Source organism: Trachurus japonicus, chromosome 4 (assembly GCF_045865225.1).
Source record: "Trachurus japonicus isolate A0001 chromosome 4, Traja_1.0".
In the NCBI taxonomy this organism is placed as follows: domain Eukaryota; kingdom Metazoa; phylum Chordata; class Actinopteri; order Carangiformes; family Carangidae; genus Trachurus; species Trachurus japonicus.
Window position 1 is genome coordinate 25,517,586 of NC_140910.1, and position 22,982 is coordinate 25,540,567.

The 22,982-nt window shown below is 42.6% G+C and overlaps 2 protein-coding genes across 3 annotated transcripts in view; one reads left to right on the forward strand and one right to left on the reverse strand.

The window, feature by feature from the left end:
- ddah1 (dimethylarginine dimethylaminohydrolase 1) overlaps nucleotides 1-13,895 on the reverse strand; it is a 79,280-nt gene extending 65,385 nt beyond the window's left edge. The window contains exons 1-2 of one of the 2 annotated variants that reach the window (XM_085774959.1): nucleotides 13,752-13,895; nucleotides 7,516-7,843 (exon numbers count right to left, since the gene is read on the reverse strand). In XM_085774959.1, coding sequence (XP_085631085.1) covers nucleotides 7,516-7,809 — 294 coding nt within the window. In that variant the 5' untranslated portion in view covers nucleotides 7,810-7,843; nucleotides 13,752-13,895. Of the gene's footprint in view, nucleotides 1-7,515; nucleotides 8,124-13,751 lie in introns of those variants that run through there. The other variant, XM_085774958.1, reaches the window with a different exon arrangement.
- A 1,335-nt stretch (nucleotides 13,896-15,230) lies between these two features.
- ccn1 (cellular communication network factor 1) lies at nucleotides 15,231-18,075 on the forward strand. The gene is made up of 5 exons (XM_085774956.1): nucleotides 15,231-15,476; nucleotides 15,687-15,912; nucleotides 16,255-16,599; nucleotides 16,727-16,929; nucleotides 17,055-18,075. The coding sequence occupies exons 1-5, from the start codon at nucleotides 15,429-15,431 to the stop codon at nucleotides 17,355-17,357; spliced, it is 1,125 nt and encodes a 374-aa protein (XP_085631082.1). The 5' UTR covers nucleotides 15,231-15,428; the 3' UTR covers nucleotides 17,358-18,075.
- Nucleotides 18,076-22,982: the final 4,907 nt, after the last annotated feature.

Genomic DNA, 22,982 nt, shown 5'->3' on the forward strand with positions numbered 1-22,982 from the left:
AAGTGAAACCACACTTCACTGCACAATTTGCCTTTTGCTTGAGTAACAACAGTGGCAAAAAAGTAAAATCGGAAATGGATTTTCCTTTTAAGGCAAATACATTTTGGACTGAGCATCTACCAGCACAACCCAAAGAGAGAGTTGCTGGAAGACTGCTGAAATTACTGTATGTGAAGCCCCTTATCAGAGTTCAGCAAACTCATGGCTGCTGGTTTGAGAGTTGAGTCCAATTTTATTTTACCAACAGTACTGCAAAATGTTAAAAGTGCTGAACTTTGTCCAATTTCAACAACACTAGCAGAAAATCCTTCCAGCTCAGCTAATTAAACTCTTGTAAATCTCATCACAGCTATTCATCTGAGCTGACATTTGAGCGAGCTTTCCAAAAGTTCAAGAGAGGGAGGATCTGGAGTTTGTGTTTGGAAAGTTGCTTCACCTTGTTGTGGTTGTATACTCAGCGAAAACACCATTGATCTGCAACAAACCGTGACTCCATAATATTTATTGAAGAGATGAATTGAGATGGAATTGGCACCGTCAGCCGGGCAGGTGGAAAAACACTGATCTGATTGAAATGTCTGAGCGGCAGATACCTGCCCCCTCATCCAATAACCAGCGATCACTGATAACAATAAAACCACATCAAAGTATAATAAAACCACATATCTGCTGATGCAAAAACTATCACAACTTCGCTTTTCTTTTGACACTCCACAGGTTGTGCCATTGGGCTCTATTAACATGCAAGGGCGGCTGCAGTTAAAATGCAATTTTCCTCTCTTACAAAGTCCAATTTTGTGATGTTTGGCAAATTCAGTGGCCTGGACACCCTGCTCGTACTAAGGTGGAAGAAATGGCACAGCCAAGGTGTGTTTACGCAGATCGACTGGTGCAATTTTGCAAATTTGAAGTAGTTTTGGCTGGAAATCAAGCTTAGGTCTGTGCCTTCTCTGAGCAATTTATCTTGAAAAGCAGGAATAAAGAGCATTCACTGTGGCCTCAGCTCACAGAGGCATAATTGAAATCATCGAACTCCGTCCCATGCTTTGCTTTCTTTCACTGTGATATCTTCTGTACTGTTCAACACAAGAGTTAATGGTTGGTGAACTGACCCTTATGTCAGAATGTGGTAGAGCAGCAGAATGACTGTGATTATGAAGCTTTTCACTCTGCCACTGAGAAACTACCTGAATCCTGAGGTGACAATGTTGTTCTGTGGCTTTGCAGAATTGAAGTTTAATCACTTCATATATGCTGTTCTTCAAACATACAAATTTGTACACCTATGTCTGCTCACTTTCACCTTTTGCTCTGGAGAGATTTCACACAGAGACAAAGACTTTGAACATGATCCTTTACCAGCTTCCTACAAACAAACCACTAAATTACATATTAAGTGTCTGAGTGCTAAGTTAGCAGGGGCATTAAGAAACCACAGCATCTCTACTGCAGGTCAATACTGAGCTGAGATTTTATGCCACTGAAAGTGTTTATTAAACTCTATACTGAAATTTCACAGTAACATGTACTTCGAATGATTCAATTCTTCCAGCAGGCAAACATTTTTTTGCAGAAAATTAATCCTCTTGTCAACACCCTAGTACAACAGATGATTTGAGCTGTCTATCTTAAGTCCGTTAGTTAGATCTAAGCCCTTTGTGGATCTGTGCGCAATACATGTGTGTCTCCAACTACTCCAATATCTGAGTGTTGCAATATCCTTTTACCTTCCCGAATATGAAGCTGCACAGACAACTGAACTCCCTCACCTGAGCTGCTGCTGAAAAACCATCAATAAAGTATGTAAGCAGGCAAAAACATGTGAGTTTTGATTGGCACGAGGAGTGCCAGCAGCTCACAACCTGCATCAGGGCATCGAGAGAGTGCAGTGACGATAATCTGCAAAACAGCCTGCAACAAGTGCAACCATAAAATAAAATCCCATGTACTCATCCACAACAGATGTGCAGCACACCCACTTCCTTCCTTTCAGCCATAACATAAACTCTTTAAGACATTTCTAATTAGAACATTAACAAGCTGTTGGGTTTCATTTTCTTTTTCTTCTAATTGTTGAAACACCTTGAAACAAAGTCTCAAAGTTATAGTTATAGTGCCTTAGGTGTAATAAAGCAGATTAACTTCTAGATCTGCAATCATTAGTTAATCAATTAATGTTTTACTAATAACTGATTAAGCAAAGATGCCATACCTTCTCTGGTTCACATTATTCAGATGTTTGTTGATTTACTTCGTCATACATGACTGTGCTGCATAAATAATATGAATACCTGAGGATGTTAAAGGTTGTAAAAACCATTTTTTTCCCATTAGCAGATTAATGGAAGATGAAAATAATTGGTTGCAGCCCCTATCTATTTTTCATTATGAATCCATGGCTTCACAACATGTAAGAAAGTGAAAGTAAAGGTCGTCTGACAATCTGCAGCCCTGCATCCAGCCTGGTGAACACTTTCAGCTTATCACGCTAATGTTTCCTATTACAGAATAATTAACTTGGGCTCTTTGTTGTGAGTGTTTTTAGACAATGCTCCAGCCTGCAGTGCACAATAAGGCAGTCCATTTAGAAAAGCATTTCCTCTAATAATAAAGCTTTTAAGCCACAACACAAGCCCCTCAGTAAAGTTTAATGAATTATTCCATCCTATACTGTTGTATGGAGTTGAACAATATCAACCTATGTGATGCACACAATCAAAATGTGATAGTCTCAATGTTTAAAAAAGGTTCAGAGGAGAAGAATGAGGTTCTGTCAACCAACTGGTTGATTTTCTCTGCTGTGACTTTTAAAAACAACATTTAAAAGAAGTTCAGAACAACAAATTGTGTTTATCTCTGTCTCTGCTGAGTTGCCGGATTGTTGAAGACCAATTTCCGTTCTACAAAAATCTAATGGACAATAGGTTTATCTTGTCTTATACCAAGTGAATCCTCCAAACTCTGATAAGAACACCTCTGAATCCCCACACCAATTCTCTTGCTGCTCTGCACACCTGCCCTCCACAGTATCTGAGAAAAAAACATTAACGGCACAAATTCAGAGCACAGCTTCCCCCCTGACACTGCAGAGGACACGGACAAAGTTTAAACTTGCACGGGCAGCACATATAACAGTCCTGGTTGATGAGTCTCTATTGATTTAAGATTATACAATCACTCTCTCTCCGCAACAGTGTGGCAACACCTGTATAACACATCCATTGACTTGCAAAAGTTAGATACCAGATAACCACCCAAATTAATGACAAGCAGTGACAGGTTCTTCCTTCTGTCTGCAACTGCAACCAACAGAGGCGTGCCTCATATATCCTGGCAGTGAACAACTGGCAGCAACAAATGGAGGGCTCAAAGGCTGAAATGTGGGAATTAGCGCAGAGAGAATAGACAGAGCCATGTGGTAGATAGAAAAACTATTTCCTGTTGGTCACTCGTTAATCTTTTAGTTTAGAAAACAGACTCATTCGACTACAGACAACTAGTCTGTTTGTTGGCTCGAGAATAAATCTCGATTCTCTTAATTCAGTCCAGTACTGAACTGATATCACACTATTGGGATGCAATGCTGTGGTGTATTCAAGTCTATGTGCAGTGCTGCCAAAACGTCAGCTCAAACTGAATGGAAATGGGAAGTGTTAATTATTTCAACGCAGCTGTGTCTGAACCTCAGATTTCTCCTCCGAGCCTTCACACATGACAATATAATTGTACATGTCCTCGCGAAAGCAGATAGGAATGGCGTTCAGGAAGACTACAGGAAACTGATCACACAACTGCAGTTCACTTCCAGCTCCATGGGCAAAATTATTTATTCTACAGAGGGCTGAAGGATAAAACACCTACAAACTGCTGTTTCCCATTTTCCATAATGTCTCAGGTCAAAAAATATGCACCGAATAATTACAGCACCATCTGCGCGGAGGTGAATAATAAGGCACGATCGCTCACACACTGGAAGTGTATGCACTATTTTTAAACTTACAATAACATTAGAAGATTACAATCATTAGAATTATGTTTGACAAGCAGTGTAATACAGTTGCAATCGGATATATATTCAACCCCCGAAGGAAATAAGGATTTATGACTTCAAAAATTTCCTATACCGAGCCAGATTTTGCTTTCAATTAAGTCTTAATCAGTTAAATGAGACAGGAAATGAACAAAGAAAACGGATGGTTCAGTTTTGTAGAGAAGGAGGATATTTTGTTCATACTGCCAAGTCGCAATTACCTAACCCCTACATAATGTTACTGATTGTAAAACCTACTGTGAGTCTGTATGACCTGAAACTGACAGTCCACTGGGAACTTAATAACGACCGGTGATTTTCTTCAGCTATGAAATGTTTCTATTAACGTCACCAACAGGATGTGTTCAAGGTGCGTCCTAACCATATAAAGACTAAGGAGTTGTCACAAAAGCTGAGAGAAGGGGGATTATTTGATGGCACAAAAAGGACAATGAGCATAAGATGATTTCCAAGACCTTGAACATTCCTACAGAAACCACTGGAAGCAATGTTCGGAAATTCTGAACTTATGGAACGGCAGAGAAACCTTCCTGGTTTTGGGAAAAAAGCCCAAAGCCATTGTGTTACTGTCAAAGAATTGATATGGTGAAGGCTGGGACAAATGTGCAAGTGCCAACCATAAGAAGATCACTATATTGGAGAAAAAAAAAGAAAAAAAGGATTTAATGGCTCCATGATGCAAACCATTCCTGACCAAGAAGCACAAGAAGGGTTCAAATGGAATATACAAGAAGGAATTTGGAAAGGCTTTCAGAGCTTTGGGACACACTGTTCAATTCAGTGATGGTACAAAACTGAAACTGCTCTGCCATATGCTCAGTGGTCTGCAACAAACAAAGTGAGGAACACAATCCCCTATCGTCAAGGATGGAGGTGGGTCGATGAAGACATGGGGATACTTTTTCAGGAAAGGACAATCTTGACTTCATGGATCTGCTGAAATAACGTCAACCTTTGTAACAGCTGGACTGCACAATGATCCTCTGCACACATCCAAGTCAACCAAAGCCTGGTTATAGGCGATCAATGAACCCTCATCAAACCTAAATGAGCTGGAGCCTTTTCACAAGCAGCATGGGCACAGAAGTGTCAGAGGACTGTTAGCACTTAGTGAAAATGCTTTTTACGAGTTTTCACGGGAAATGGACGCTACACCAAGTCCATTTAGGAGTTTGAACAATGGTGCACATAAGACATTTGATGAGAGATGTAAATGTTTTCCATTTAAACCCCATCACATGTCAACTTTTATAATCAACGTGTCTTGCGTGTCTTGATAAAGATCCTGTTTACTGAGATTTCTTATCCACTTCCATTTGGCTGCACATCAACCATGATACCTTTTTACGATGAGAGGGGGAGGGAATTTCCCATTGCAACTGTTATGTATATCACACATCAGTGAGATTCAGGCAACCAACCAAGTGTTCAAAGACACGATAGCTGAGTAGATAGCAGCGCCGTATCTGTTGCCGCGCATGGCAGCGGTTGTAAACCAAAAGGCAAGATAAGAATCTGAGAAGGACAAAAACATTTCAGAAAGTATTTTCTTTGAAAAAAGTTACAAACACACTAAGATTGTTTGGTTCTTTGAGGATAATGACACAGTTTCTCTTCCATCACCAAGTAAAAGCAAAATAAAATCTCAGGTTTTACAGTTGTAATAACTACAATGATAACAATGTGTCTGATACATCATACTGCATTAATCCTCAGTTACACAATCAGTCAACTATGTTATGAAAAGGCACTCTCTGGATGGATCATGGTATTGATGACGACTGTATTGATTAGCAGCAGAATTACTGTCCCATGTCTCTCACCCTAAACCACTACAGTACATATCCTCAACCAGCACTTAATTCTCAGCTCAGTGTGAAACATGATTTTGTTGACTCTTCACAGTGCATCCAGCCATCCAGGCCACGTCGCTTTATCTGGCACAACAATAATTAAATGTCATTTTCACAGATAATTCTATCTCCTTCCTCCTTGAACAAAAGTATCCAATTCAGCTGAATCACTTCTTATTCTGCCTGAGTCAATAAACACTCATGCAGTCATTCTTATCAATTCTACAGGCCTGTTCTTGCAAACATGCCATCCGTGTGCTTGTAACTCATTGTTTGGCCATTGTTCATTCATCACAGCTGCCATCTCCCATCAGCAGACTATGGGAAAGAGAGCAAACCGTCGCTTTAACTGTATGAAATGTGAAGAAAAAAAAACTGTCACAAATAAAATGTGAGAAAGGGTTCTGGCAAGAGGGCTGATGCTGATGGTGTGCACACGCGCATGCAAATGTAACTTGAACTGCGTTCGGCATAAATGAAATGTGGTGTGGCTGAAGGTAGCAGCACCAAAGCTTTTCAATCAATAACCCGGCTGCCAGTGAGGCTGGGGACCATTAGCACCAGTGAGCCAAGTAAAGTGACTGTGATGTGAAATGACAGCGGCTTTCACAGAAGCTGCCCTACCGTTTTCCTCATTGTCATTCACACATGCACGCTCTCCACCACACACACACACACACACTTATGCCTATCATACACGGCAGCTACCCCCACTCGGCAACTGAATGCACTCATGCTGTTGTTTTGTTTGAAAAAAAAGAAGTCTGGATTCATTCATTTCTGCAGCAATAAAAGCCCCTCAGCTCCTAAACGACATGTCTGAATTTCCTTTTTTTTCCTAGCTTCAATCAGCCAAATACTGTTTGAGATACAGAGTAAGATGCTGTAAGAGCATCCCATAAATTCCTCTGACATCCTACTAATAATATGAAGTGAAACAGTCAATAGCGGCCATGCATTATTGCAAAAAGTACAATGTATTGACATGCAAAAAAAAGTCAATCACACTCAAACTACAGCCTGAATAAGATGTATGGGGGTGACACAAGCACATACTGTATAAAAAAAGAAGCATTGTCCTCTTTGAAATGGGCGTCTCCTCCATGCATGATCACCATAACAACTTTCATGGGCTGGTTGCACAATAAGGTTAATATGTGATCTCAGATATGGCACAGCTGGTGAGCTGAGCGGCGTTCAGAGATGCAGAGGGTGCACCCTCCTCAAACTCATGTTTAACACATTTTTGCAGATGATTTAATTTAGCAGTGCACAGCTGGAATGGATATTAATTGACTTAATTATCAATTGACTCACATACTTAAGAGAGGAAATGATGATTTCACGATGGTTAGTTTAAGATCCACTGCTAGTAATAAGCACCTAGAGACTGTCACATAGACGAGACACTTGCTATTCTATCACTGCTGCATGCATCCCTGCAGCTCACTAATTGCACTCCCAGTGAGCACAACAGGGCTGGTGGACTCCTTCCTCTCCACTTTCACTTTCACATCAAACTTTTTTTTTTTTTTGGTTTTTATCTTTGCAATAATAATGAATCATGCTGACACACACACACACACACACACACACTTCCCCTTCCCCTACCTCTCTCCTCCTGCTCTCTGCCCCGGGTCTGGTGATGAGCGCCGTGTCACCGCACACCACGGCCGCGTCCTCCACGAACACGCAGTCCGGGAGCGCCTCGTCCGCGGGGAGCTCGACCACCTCCAGCCCGAGCCTCGTCCTCAGGACCTCGACGTACGCCTCGTGCTCCTTCTGCGCCTTGGCGAGGTCCACGTCCGACTGGCTGCTCCGGAGCGCTTCTCCGGCCAGGGACGCGGGGATTCCCCGGACGACGGCGTGGGTGTAATGACCGAAACCTGCCATTAAACCAGCCATGTTTTGCTTTCCCCTTTACTTGGCACGCTCAAATCTGGAAGAAAAAACAGGAGCAAAAAAAAAAAAAAAAGAAAAGAAAAGAAGAAAAAAAAGAAACCCTCACAGACAACTCAGCGAATGAATGAGAGAAACTACTGTCAGTTAACTCGATGCTGCCTGGCTTGATTGTGTGTTCCCCCGTTAGTTTGCTAGGTTTTTATTCTTTATTTACAGTAGCCTGCTACATATAGTGTCAGTCAGCCCTGTTCCAGTCTCCAGGCGAGCGACGGCGCTTCGGTGACGCGCACCGACAATCACGTGTAGCCTGCGAGTCTGTCAGCCCTCAGCGAGGCGTCCAGCCCAACAAGTGACAGTCAGAAACACACCGAGGCTGTGGCTCAATCACTTTCACACTGCATCTGCAAAGTAGAGCCTGCAAGTCAAACTCTTTCATCCTAAAAGTCTCTTGAAAAAAGTCAATGATATGGTCCAAAAATATCCATGATAATCCCAAATTATATTATAACCCATTCTATTTTATTTCTTCATTTTCGTGTAGAGTCACTCATCTGGGTATTTAAATGAATAAGTCACAGTTAAGTTATTCAGCAACTATTTTGATATTAGATTTATGGTTTAAATCAAACAACAGATGAGGATTGAGCTTCTCAGTTCTGTCTTGTGTGATAGTAAATAGATATTTTGGTTGCCAACTTAAAGCAAGAGTCTGAAGAAGTATGACAAACTCTGATAATCTTTTTTTCCCCCCACAAATTTCTGTCTTTTTTGGCTTTATCATAGAATAATTGTTAACCACAGCCTGATTTCTACTGGTGGTCAGATGTTTTTGGAGCACTGAAACATTCCTGCAGAAAATGCTGGTCCTGTGTTTTAAGATTTATGGGCTACAGGTTGTTTTCTGCATGGAATGAAGTTACTCAGAGCTGCTAAACCGGTTAAAGTGAAGTGACATTGAGCGCAGAAGATATAATACTGAGAACATGATTGAATTAAAAAAGTAAATAGAGTTGAAGTTGTGTGGAGGCTAATCATCCACACATTTTCTTTCTAACTCATCAGGACTGACATAATTGGGAAGAGATTTGACATTTTGAGGTCAGGAGATCCCCAGGCTGATCCATCTCTATCCTCACTTGATCTTCTTGTCCTCATTGATAAGACATACTCACACCGAGGTCCAGAAAGTTTTATGGCCCATACTTATAAGTAACTTTGGATAAAAGCACATCTGCCAAATGAGTAAAGGAATTCCTATGAAACCTTAAAGAATGGATGAATATAGCGAGGGGTATTTCTGATGAAAACACTGATGTTCGAGTCAGATCTCACAAGAAATAAACAGGAAACAATCTCATCTGGATCGTCCTATAGCTATAAGTGCATAATATAAAGAAACGTACTAAATTGAGAGGACGTGCCTGCGGACATGTGTGTCTGCTTCGCTCTTGGCCGACTTTGAGGAATAATGTATACAAACTTCAAGGGGCGAAGTGTACATACAGTATAAATCTCCGCTTGTCCTGCAGTGTGTGAAGTGTAAGGCAAGAAGAGTGTGAAAGGAAGAGCAGTGTAAGTATGTGTGTTGTGTGTGTGTGTATGGGAGGAGGAAGGGTGTTTGAGGTGGTGGTGGTGGTGGGGAGGGGGGGTATATTCCCTATGGTGCCATCTAAGGAAGGTTCTGGGCCCGGTGAAGCCGTCTGAATGGATGGAATGTTTCTTCAGACGTCCCAGAAGCACATTCTTCCACCGCGGGACCTCGGTTTGTCTTTTCTTGTTCCAGATTCACTCAATTATCCCCGACTGCTCTAAACATTCCAGGAGCCCCACATTCCTTTTTCCACTCCAGCCAGGATCACCAACCACCAACCCTCCTCCTCCTCCTCCTCCTCCTCTTCCCAACACTAACACCTGCCCCCACCCATGCAGGCTTCTCCTTTTTTTTTTTTTTTTTTTCCATCATTCCTCATCACGGATGGACGTGGCCCAAGAAAAGACCCTCTCTTTTCTCTTCTCTCTCTCTCCGTGCTGAGGAATTTGGGTTACTTTGGATGAAGGAAAGCCCTCATACCTTCAGGAACACCTGGCTGGTACATTGTGCGGCTATAAAATGAAAATGAGTGAAAGCAGACACGATGCTCCAGCTGCGGCACCGAAGGCAGCACCTCTTTATTTGTCTGGTATGATTGGACTCATGATGAGATTGCAGACGTCTTATGTGACACAGACGTCCCTGATTACACAGGTGCACGGAGCACATTTGGCTCTTGGCGTTCGGGCGCATTCATAAGCCTCATTACCGCGGGAGATAAAGTGACGAAATGGCATGAAATGAAATGATAAAAATGGATGTTTATAAATGGAAACGATTAAGATGTTTTTTTTTCTGTTATCTGAAAAATTTTGGAGTAAATGTCACTTTTGATAAGAGTCTCTCGGTATTTAAACGGCAATGGACAAGACACGCTACATCTAGAGGAAAGGGTGCACTGACATTGATCATTGTGTACCATAATAATCTATATTTAGCACTTTCGCCATTCAAGTACATTTGCACCAACAAAGTCCTGTGTGACCTTGAAGCTGCATCCTGCCACTGTATATACTCACCTCTGCACAACATGAGCAGGAATCTGTAGCTCAGTAGTTTCAAGCAAATGCAATTATTTATCAATTTTTGAATTAACTTTGCCAAACACAACTACAGTGCTCAACTGTTTGTGTGAAAAGCCACAGATAAGAGTACAACTCATACATTACCGGCCTTATCCTTTAAGTAATGCATTTGCACATTAAATATCAAACGCTACACATGCAGGTCAAGAGCAATCGGATACAGACAAGGTACAACGGCTCATCACACAATAACTCCAGGAATGCAGTGGAGTTCAGAGATTGATGATATTGTTTCAGAATATCAAAGAGAGAATTTCTCCTTGAACCTCTCTTTCCTGTAATTGATTTAGACTCAAATGGCAGACATTTTTTCCACATAATCATAACTGCTGATTACATTTCTTGACAAACCAGAGCCTCCTCTTTTGTCTTTTTCTTTTTTTTTTGACAGGGATGGTAGGTAGATTCCTATAATTTTTTTGTTGAGGTGCTGACAGTACGTGAATGTTAAACGGACCCTATTTCACATGGATTAGTTTGTTCCTCTGTATTTCGAGTTTCAGATGCTTCGGGCGAGTTACATCAGATCAGAATGGAGATATTAAAGCTTAATCAAGGGAATACTTTAATCATCCTGTGCCTGCACGTTTCACACAAGCAACATAATAAAATAGAATTCAGCCGATTTCATCGTGACCTTTGTGACCTTTATAGCTGAGTTATATATGAGTTTTGATCCAGTAGCAAAAGTGTATAGCTTGCACTTCACTGATATGTGATATTGCAGCAGCACTATTCACTGCACATCTACACAGGAGACCCCAGTCATGATGCTGGTTGTGGACTATGTAACAGGCCCAAGAGTCCTGTGTTATCGCCTTAAGCTTCACCAATGTAACCACATTATGATAGTAATAAACAAGGGATGTACTGCAGACATGCACCGACTGGTTTTTGCACGACATTGTGAACAGAGGTGGACTGCAGAAAATTTCCTAATTCCGTGTAAAACTGCTGTCTTCAACTTTAAGCACAAACCCAAAATAAACTAAGGGGGAGAAATTACACAATACAGGATATGAAAAAATTTCACTCATAACAAGATTATGAAACGGCGATCCTCCCTCAAGGCCTTTTCGTTTAATTACATCAAGATAACAAAGACAAAATGATCTAACTCTCGGGGGTCACGGCCAGGACTGTGCCTCCTTCTTTTTCACTTTTAAAGAATCAGCAAATCCTGGCAACAAAAGTTTTTCCAAAGAAAAAAGAAAAGAAAAATCCACTGTAACTGATGTGAATCTGGGATCTAGACAAGTCTATCTTCCTCCAGCTTGTATCTATGTTTCTTCAGAATTTAATCACAGGCTTCATCTCTGCCCTGGTTTACACGGGAACGACCCATAACTCAGCGGACTTCCTGCTGCTCGGTGAGCTGACAGAGAAAGGAAGTGTTGCTCATACACACTGCATACCAGTTATGACATTTATCTTGAATATATTACAATGGAATCTGTTGTCTAAACACGACGGGCTGTCCTGTCCTGCTCTGTTCCATCTGTCACTTAGACATAAAGGGGGAGGCCGAGGGCTGCTCGCCATGCACATAGACTTCCTGAGAACGCCGTCATCTCTTCGCATCAAGAGCGCTCCTCGTGGGATGCGACGATTGGTTCCCATTACACTGAACCACAACACAACACAGCAAACAAACACAATCTCACAAACATCAGTCAACAATAAAAAAAAAATACATAAGCCAGTTCCAGCTGGGAGTTGTGAAACTGCCACGTTACAGAACTGAGAGCATAATCCACAGATAAGACACCCTATCCTCTATTCTGGGGGGGAGAAGGAGTGTGTATACTGTATGTGTGTGTGTGTGTGTGTGTGTGTGTGTGAGAGAGAGAGTTAGGGGTTCACAGACAGCATTAATGGAAACTATTATGCCAGGACAATTACAACATGGAGCCGCATGTCCAGCTTTTGGAATGTTTCCTGAGCTGAATGGGTAATTATGGAGTGAATGTTATTCTCCATTGACGCACAATGACAACACTGTTTCCTCTAGTCGTAGCAGACATATTATACACACACACACACAGACACACACACATTGGCGTACAACATGCACATATGCGTTTGAGAGACTTCGGGTCAAACACGGCAGAGGACTATCAAACAAGACATGACACATGCAAGACCTGCTGTCTGAGCAGTGTAGAGGCATTAAAGGGCTGTTTCTGCAAATTCAGTATTGCACCTATAGGGGTTTTAAGAAATGTGTTATTAAATCAATGGTTTGGGATATCGTGTTTTTAGTTCCCTGTATGGGCTGAGATCCAATATATTGAATCCTACACTTCCCCATGATGCAGCCAAGCCATGTTGTTGTTAAACCATCCCTGCTGGCAAACATCCACGTCTTTAAATATCCTTGAATGTTTGTTGTTATTCACTGTCCAAACCCAAAGAGATCTGATGATGACAGTACCAGAGTTAAGCTTATCAAACTCTGTGAAGCTCCTGTCAGCACCTGAGCAGATCTTCTCCAACTGTTTCCACTGACTGGCTGACTGGTGCTGACGAGAAAACCCCATACTGATGTGTAAAAAAATCAATACAGTGCCCTTTCAAATTCTTACATTTGATATTTACATAGGACACACACACACACACACACACACACACACACACACACACACACACACATATACACACATAGAGCCAAGAAATACACACAGTAGAGAAAAACACGTGCTCATACAGACACACCCCCTGTCCAAATAGGCTGCTCACACACATTCACTCACACTCACACAGGCACACCTCCTGTTCACACACAGACCAGCAACAGGCTATATGGACCAACAACCAACAACCTCTGACCACTTCTATTCTGCTTGGTGACACTTAGACATTGGTCATCCTTCGCACCGTCCACACATGTAGCTAGTTCTGCCCCTCACATCACCATCTAGTGCCGTGAACTGGAAGTATGAAATCATGTCCATAAAATCAAAACCTAAACCCAGACAGTCCGCGTGAGAAACCCTCAGCTGCGTCTAGCCTATAAAAAAAAAAGTTGGAGTGTCCAGTGTCGGTCTGTCCAGCTCGGGTGCGCTACGACTTGGAAGAAAATCACTATCAGGAGTTATTTACTTTTTTTCTGAAAGATGCTCTAAGAGTCTATTTTAGCTGCTGTGATCATATATCGGGTGTGCGATGATGAGTCAGGGTTTTTTGCATGGTAAACGCCGACCAGTCATCAAAGAGCCCGCGTGGAGTAAAGTGACGCAGAAGAACAAGAAGAAGTGTTAAAAACTCACCGGAGAGGCTCTTCGGCCGTCTGGTTCAGTGCTGCTGTCTCACTGTCTATCGTTATGTTAAGTCTACACGGGAGGCTACGGGGGGAGAGACAAGGAGAGAAATGTCCGATCCCATATAAACACAAACAAACACTGCTCTCATGCAAAAAAATCTCCTCTTTAAACCGTTCATGCTCCTAACGACGGTTTATGGTGCGTCTTTACGCATTTCGTTTCCCTCTGGTGAATGTTTTCATCAATCGGAATAATTGGAAAACTTCTGTGGAGGGGACTTATTGAGACCCCTGATGTAAAAAAAAAAAAAAAAAAAAAAAAGGAGAGAGAGAGAGGAAGAGAGAGAGAGAACGAGAAAAAAAACGTAGACAAAGACCAAGTATTTGTCTCCCCCCACCAACACCACTAACACCACAACATCCCTTGTGGAAAATTGGATCACTTCACCTTGAACGGGACCCCCACTCCCGACCCCCGCACCCCCGAAAAAATGATGGACAGGTTGCGTGAAAAGTCAAATTGCCTCAAGGAATGAATGCAAAGGAATTTCCCTGCACGAAGAACATATTTAACAAGCCTTTAAGCTGTCAGGAATGCTTTGTGGTCTGCTGGCCAAAGGGAGAGAAATATGTTAATAATGTGGGCTACTGCCATACCAAATATGGCAATATTGTTACGTCTGAGCTCTGGTGCGCATCTGGAAATGCTTAGCTCCTCTGAATAAAGGCACTGCAGAGCCAGAAATAGACACTGTTAAACGTATTTCTGCCCACACCTTTAAGACTCAGACAAAAACCTACAGCTATTTTAAACGTGGCCACTACAACAACCTATAAAAGTGAATTGAACAAATTGTACAGATCAGCAAAAAGCATCACTGACACAGAAATCCCCACTGATGCGGGAGACACTGCGTAAATGAAACTGAAACGTGTTAATAAAAAACATTAAAATACTTTTTTGGCACGTTTTCTACAAATTTAATGATATTTTAAATCACAATGTAAAGAGTTATAAAATCCAAAACCTGCACTGAAACGCATAAGATATAAAATATATATTATTTATTTCATTCATTTGCGGACAAAGTGTAAAAAACACAGGAATACCACTCAGGAATTATCATCACAGATAAAAAGAAGTTATAAAAAAAAAGCAGATATACTCCACTACTTCTACGGAAAAACTCCATTGAACTAGAGTTGATAGATGTGAGAAGCAAGCGGAGGAAGAAAATGAAAGGGGGTATAAACAAGAAGGGAAAAATGTGAGACGGAAAAGTGTGTTCAGATGGGATCCAGGGGGGAAAAATCCATTTGAGAAAGAAAAAAGAGAAAGGTTTAGACAGGGTGGAGCTTAGGTCTTGGATGGAAAATGCGCCGAGAAACATTCCTGGCATAGTTTGGGAACAGTTCAGCAGGCAGCCCAGGAACGACGTCAGCTTCCCACTACGGTATAAAAGTCCGGAGGTGGCCGGACCTCAGCAGACTGCAACCGCTTTACCAAGAGCTTCATCTACTCTAAAGGAGCCTCTAACACCAGAGACTACCAGCAAACAAGTCAAGAGAGACAGACGACTGAGTGAGGGAATACCTAAGGATTCCTCCGAAGACAGACTATATCTACTTTTCATTAACTGGGAACAGGATTCCTCTTGAACGCGCACAAGAAAATTTATCCAAGATGCTGATGCTTACTGTTGTCCTCGCCTTCTTTGGAAACCTGAACTTGGTGAGTTGTTTCTCTCTTTCAGTCTTTTCAGGGAAATGTTTCAGAAGTTAGACTCTATCTCAATGAGAGGAGAGTGTGAGCACATGTTGTCTCTTTCAAATGGGATGAAACGCCAAGAGAGTTTCTGTAGTTTGGAGGTGTTGTGTGCGGCATGACTTGAAACCTTTCAGTCTTTATTAATAAGCGGGTTTTGTTGTGTTGGCTGTGCAGGTCCTCTCCTCCTCCTCTTGCCCCTCCGTGTGTGAGTGCCCGCTGGAGATGCCCAAGTGCGCACCCGGCGTGAGCGTCGTCCTGGATGGCTGCGGCTGCTGCAAAGTTTGCGCCAGGCAGCTGAACGAGGACTGCAGCCTGACCGAGCCTTGTGACCACACTAAAGGGCTGGAGTGTAACTTTGGGGCCAGCTTTGCTGCTGCTACTACTCGTGGCATCTGCCGAGGTATGTATAAAGATCATCCAGCTCCAGATGTGCATGCTTCTGAGTTCTGAGTTATAGTCTCGAGTTATTTTTTTGTTTTAGAGAAAGTAAGGGAGCTTAATTCAGGAATATGGGAACCTGTGTGATTTCAACTCTGTGGAATGCAGCTAGGAGGAAACTTAGTCTAAACCTCAAAGCACAGACAGCCCACTGTGGAGGGAAAGAGACTCCTCAGGCAGCCTGAAGAATTTCACAGTTTAACTGATCCTTATCTGGCAGCCATGTGATGTCTTCAGCAGACGTCTCTGAGCAGAGCAGGAAAGAATAACATTCCTTTCCTCCTGTTTTTTCTCCCCGTTGCAGCCAAGTCAGAGGGCAGACCCTGCGAGTACAATAGCAGGATCTACCAGAACGGAGAGAGTTTCCAGCCCAACTGTAAACACCAGTGCACATGCATCGATGGGGCAGTGGGATGTGTCCCACTGTGCCCACAGGAGCTCTCCCTGCCCAACCTGGGCTGCGCCAACCCAAGACTGGTCAAGGTTGCGGGTCAGTGCTGCGAGGAGTGGGTGTGCGACGATGGCAAGGAGAGAGACATCCTGGAGAAGATCTTTGGAAAAGACACAATGACAGATGAATTGGAAAAAGACCTCACCAACAGGAATGAGCTCATTGAAATCGTCAAGGGAGGACTGAAGTCTCTACCAGGTAAGAAGCAGTCTTTCAATCTGGAAATGTTTTTTTCTGGAAACTTTAATGGAAGATCTTACAATATGACATGATACATTTCAAGTTGCTAACTTTTTGTCTTTTTTTCAATTTCTTCTAATGACAGCATTCAGACCACAGCCTGAAGTCCACATGTTTGACAGCCAGAAGTGCATCATCCAAACCACACCCTGGTCCCAGTGCTCCAAGAGCTGTGGAACTGGCATCTCCACCAGGGTCACCAACAACAACAGCGAGTGCAAGCTGGTCAAAGAGACAAGAATCTGTGAAGTGCGACCATGCACCCAGTCACCTTACTCCAGTCTGAAGGTAAGCTTGAGCCACCATGACTGAATGAGATGGAAGCATGCATGATACTGAAAAGTGAAAACACAACACTGACTGGCCAGCGAGCAAAACTGATCTCCACCTTCCTTTTGTTGCTTCTTCTGCAGAAAGGAAAGAAGTGTAGCAGAACCAAGAAGTCCAGTCAGCCCGTGAAGTTCACCTACGCTGGCTGCTCCAGCCTGAAGAAGTACAGGCCCAAGTACTGCGGAGCCTGCGTGGATGGGCGCTGCTGCAGCCCTCACGACACCAGAACCATCCGGGTCAAGTTCCGCTGCGAGGATGGCGAGACCTTCAACAAGAACATCATGATGATCGAGTCCTGCAAGTGCACCTACAACTGTCCCCATGCCAACGAAGCCTCCTACCCATTCTACCGCCTCTCCAACGACATTCACAAGTTCAGAGACTGATTGGTGACGAACGTGCAAAACCCCTCGACAAGAGAAAGACATGGCGGCATCACTGGCCAGCCAATGACAGTCCAGATGAATGCAGGGGTGTAAATAGACCACCAATCAACTACCAGCTTCTTGTTGTAACTAGATTCCCAAGGAATTGTGGGCTTACATCATGAGGACTTAATGAAGTGCACTGTTTGCTGTGACTACATCAGCATTCTTAATAAGAACTGCTTCGTATTAATGGAGCATCCGAAGTAGCTTCGTGATGGAGCAAGATGTAATTAATATTTGTACATTTATGTTAGTCGCTGATATCAATTCACTGTGTATATTTTGATCCTTTACATCAGACATGACCCAGACTGTAGACTTGTGTGTGTATATGTAGATATGCACATGCGCAACTTCAATTAGCATACCATCCTGTATCTTAAGAACAAGACACCGAAATGTAGCCCCTCGACTTGTTTAACAAGTGTGCGGTTTCATTCCTTCCTGACGTGGGCATTATTGTTCATGTTTTGTGGCAGCTATTGAACTCCCTTCATGAAAAAAAGACAAAGCGAAACATGTCAAAGGATGAATGAATGTTTTTATTATTGTTATTAATATTATTTATCTAAAATGTAGCTACTTTATTTGGATATTATGTGTCATACTGGAATAAATTGTAAAATGATCTAATTTTATATGCTACAAATAAAACTGATTTATTTATGAAATATAACACCGCCTGAGTCCGGTCTTTTCAGACAACCACACGACATGACAAACAAGCAACAGTCCCCAATGCACATAGGTGGAGGAGGACATCTGAAGTCACCAGTTCAAGAGAAAATCCCCCTGTTATATCATTGTGTAGACCCAGCAGATTCTCAGACAGACACTGAGCAGGGTCAGTCTGTTCTTATATAACTCAACCTTGGAGGCTCTGTCTCTACTGACTTTTCTGTGCTTAGGAATGCTATTCTGCAGCAGGCTAGCTTGCTTTCATTTGATCTGGCTAAGCCATACACTTGACTGATTCTGAGAGGGGGGAAAAAAAGATTAAGTCCACGAGTAGCAATGAGTATGGGAGTATGCCAAGAATCTTAAGTGCTGCTCTGAATGGGCTGGGATTAGACACCATGCAACAAGGACAATGACTATTATTGTATACAATGGGGTGTATACAAAGCATGCATTCCCGGGTAGGCTTTTTTTTTTTTTTTTTTCTCACACGGTGGAATAGCACTACCAAATTGACCTAATTCATTAGCAGTTGCCTTTAAAAGTGAATTAGTTGCATTGGCCTCTGTTGGCTCTTAAACTGCAGGGGTCTGCTAAGGAGTTGTAAACAGCCATGCGGAGCACGGAGGGCTTAAGAGTCCCTTCCAGGTTTCACTTTAACAGGCATTAAGAAATACTATTATGAGGGAGAAAAAGGGGAAGGGCAGGAAACAGGGGTGACATATTTTCTTCTGTGGTCATAGAAACCTTTAAATTCAGTTTTCCAGCTGCTGAAACAGTGTGTTGCTACTGTCATATAAACACCACGTGACAACTCATCAGTCATGTTTACCTGAGCTCTGATTGGTCCGATACTCTTGAAGCCTGTACGTTTTATGACCCTGAGGTACATGAAACCAATGCAATAGGAAATGTATGAGAGCATGATAAGTATAAGTCAGAAGAGGACGTGTTCCTTTTTTTGTTTGTTTGTTTATTTGTATGGAGACACAGGGTCTGGTGGCTGATGCTTGCACCTGGTTTGGTATAAATACCTACAGTACAGTTTGGACTGGGGTAGGGAGAGCAAAGCTCAGGGGCAACGACAGGGAAGGGTTTCTTTTTTGATCCAGGTAGAGGGAGCGGCTCAGGAATGCAGCAGTGGCTCAGAAAGCAGACATCCTGATGGGCGGCAGATGTTGGAAAATATTTCAGAGCAACATGTTCACTTTAGCTAAGAAGATTTTCCAAATATACACAAACACTCCCAAGTATTCACTTGTGTCCACAAAAGGCATTTTATCTTCTCACAAACAACTATAAAAAGCTGTCTATCTCCATCTCCATGGCACTTGGGCACAACTTTGCCACATAGCTGTTGGAAATAAGTCTTAATCAAGTGTATTTAATAAGAGGTTGAGCAGGACACATTGCCTTTGATTGAACTGCATACCACACAGGATGTGCCCACTGAGGTTTTACAGATTGCTCACATGAAAGGCTTCTGAGGTTTACCTAATCACAAAGATGTGTGGCTGCCCCTCCGAGTCTGGATTTACAGTCAAAACACTTTCAGGGAGCCCTGTTTTTACTCTTTCTCCCCCTGTTGCTTCCTTGAGGAGAACATTTCCATCTCTGTCCTTCATAGCTCGCAAAGTGCCATGCAATCAGACTGTCATTTGTCTTGTTAACACAAATGCAGCTAAGGTGGTTATGTAATCGTGACCGTATGTTATGTGAGCAGGCCTTTCGGTCATCCGTTGCATTCCTTCATAATGTACAGACAAGCACGGTAGTGAGGTTCACAATCCCCTCAGCCTTAGCTGCCTGAGAGAAATCAGAGTTTACATTTATATTGTGAGAAATAAACCCCAGCGCTCCGGCCAACACAACACAAACCTGTAAAAACTACTGCTCTCAGACGCACAGGCAAACAAAACTCCCTCACACAGGCGCCCCTGCAATTAAATCACTCAGTGACTACCTCATTCCCCGAACCCAAAATGTGTTTATATGACAAAGACATTAGCATTAAAGCTTCATCAAGCACTACGTAATGCTGCACAACCAGAAGCTAACAGGATCAAGAGTGGCCATTACAACATACTGGAAGCTGCTGAGCACTGATGTCAGCTATTTAACAACCCCCCTGCCTATAACCTCAGGTTAATATTCACTGTTATAGGGAAACCAGGGGCAAGAAGCAGGGAGGGTTAGAGGCTGGACACCAGCTACAGATACGGATACTGAGGCATCTAGTTGTTTTAAAAAGCACCATCTGCTGGACAAAAGAGGAAAAAGCATCCTGTGTATGATTTTTATCTTGAATGACTCACCTGGCAACACCTGCACATTTTAAAGACTTACTGCAACTCAAATGTGCGACTGAAGCTGGCATCTTACAAACAGCATTTTAAACGAGCTATCCACACATTCCAAGTTAGATTTCTCGCTGTAGTAAAGTGATGTAAACGCCCTCCGTTTGCCAAATCCTAACAGGGTGTGGGACCCTCTCGCTGCAATCAACATGAGCACACACGCACCCACACACACAGTGACAGTGATTCAAGTCTTCTGACACACCCATCAGATCCCCATCTGCAATTACATGAGAATAACTGATGAGCAGGCTTAGGGGGGAATCAGAGTCAATTCCCTCCCAGACTGTTCAGTCTGTCCCCAGAGGGCCGTTGGCTACTGCAGTGATTATTTGCTCAAACAAGCCGAGCATTGAGGGAGAGGCAGCTCTCAGTCTTTGGCTGTCTTGAATCTCTGCCCAGTGGACACAATGTTGGACTGAATAATCTCCAAGGGGGCACATACCGTCAACAGCTGAGCTAATGTTGGCATTTGACGCTCTCGCCATTGTTTGACATGGGCAGACTGATGAGGTCACATAATCAGAGGCTGAATTGTTGCGTTCACTTGCCTTTTAAATGTTGAAGAGATTCAGTGATACAGAGTCTGTGTTTGGATATGATTGCCTCCCAAAATAGTTTAAGTGTTATTGGTATTTTAATATTGATATAAAATATGGAGTCTCGATATTCAACCGAAACAACCTCTCAAAATGAAGCTGACTGACAACAGTGGAATTAAAAATGTAACTCTAGTGGACACCAGTTTCCAAATCCAAGTCCCACAGCCCTTTGTAACCCTGCATCTGCGCTCGTAATTGGCTCTAAAGCATTCATCAAATGTGGCCCACATAATTGCAGAAGAGATATATTTAATTTCTTTCGCAGATAATCAAAATCAAATTTAATAATTTAAATCTGCACGCACCACAAGAATTAATGTCATAAAGTACAATTTTCTGGGTTACCATTTAAAAATGTGCTTTGAACTCTCTGTGAGCAGTGGTGGGGCTGGGGATCAGGATTGTGCTGATGTTCCTATGGAACATTAAGTGACAAGAGTGATGTGTTTTCCGACTCCTTTGTCTCCCCCATGCTGGGTAATTGCAGCCTGGATTCCACTTTTGTGAAGGGATAAGGGCTAGTAAGGCCTTAGTCATTACATCGACACCAACTTTCCCCTGAAACACAATTTCTGATTTTTTCGGCATCTTTTGATCTCGTGAGCTCAGTATGATTGTGCCATGGAAATGTAGCTAATGAGTGGCAACTATGACTGTAGAGTTCGTGCAGTAAAAACGTGCCCGATGACCTCCTTTGTCACATACTGCAATTAAGTAAATATGCAAAAAACAGATATGAATGCAGGGAAAGAATCACATGCACATGTACTTACCAGTGCAGCCTATCTCGAATAAAAACCAACAGACTCGGAAGGGAGGACAACATGATGACATCCAAGGTGTTTCATGACATGAAAAATGTCATGGCATTTTATCTCCACTGTAGAATGAATATGATGAATAAAAAAAGTGTTAATGTTTTCAGTATGAAGCCTTTTGAATGTCACATCTCTGGTCCTGTGGGACGTAAAGTCTCTTTCACTGCACTCAAGGACAGATGCAGAAAACCGCTGGACAGAGAGAAGTTCAGGCGGAACCTTGTTCATCTGCCTGAAACATCTTTACGATCCAAACACACACATTTGTCACTCTGAGCTTCATCTGGATGTCTGGAGTCCTGACACAGATGAATCTCATTTTACTGCTTGTATCTGCAGATTTAATGAGGGTCAAAAATGTAGAAGTGTCCAGCCTGAGACTTCAAAGCTCATTCCAGCTGCTCCAGACCCTCGGACCTCAGCAGATGCATTTCCTCAAAAGCAACCTGGACTGAGCATGTCCAGAATATCCATGTATGAACTTTTACTGAATGCCATTCTCTTTCCATAACTATACTTCTTAATGCAGCCAGTCTTTATAATCTCAGGTCAGTGGCTCAAAAGGCTCAGTTAAAGGCCCTGCCATTACCCATCTCACAACAGGCCAGGCCTGCGCTCCGACTTGACCCATAGGTTGGGGTCGGTGTAGTTACCAGGCTTTTGCAGATGAGATTCTGTTCCCAGGAACAGGACCTGGTTTCTCGGATTTGGCAAACATCACTCCCTCCTACAACAACGTAGGTCAATGAATCATGTTTAGATAGTCCATTCATCGGAGGCCAGTCTGCTCGCCTACTCCTCCATCGTGACGAAACGTAGTTTAAAATGCAACTCATTCTCAGTATCAATCCGTTTCTGTTCAGTGTAGGCAGCTGGGCTATGAGAGTTGAGGCTAAATTGATGGTTGCATGTCTTTGTGGTCATGTGATGCTTTCTTTTTATCTTGTTAAGCTATACATTTCCAATATTTAAATATTTGTGTGAGGTCAGGTCAGTCAGGACAAAACAAGCGACCATAATATGGAAGAGAAACCATGGCCGGTGGGTCTCGTGAGACAGTAGAAGGTGCTCTCACAACCACTTCACCACGATAACTGGAGGCTGATAATAGAAGAATAACACAGACGA

What these genes read in the sequence shown, in the direction of transcription:
- ccn1 (XM_085774956.1), top strand. Translation starts at nt 15,429, where the DNA reads ATGCTGATGCTTACTGTTGTCCTCGCCTTCTTTGGAAACCTGAACTTG. An exon ending in TCTTTGGAAACCTGAACTTG is followed by an intron (nt 15,477 to 15,686) that starts GTGAGTTGTTTC and finishes TTGGCTGTGCAG; the next exon opens with GTCCTCTCCTCCTCCTCTTG. An exon ending in CACCTTACTCCAGTCTGAAG is followed by an intron (nt 16,930 to 17,054) that starts GTAAGCTTGAGC and finishes CTTCTTCTGCAG; the next exon opens with AAAGGAAAGAAGTGTAGCAG.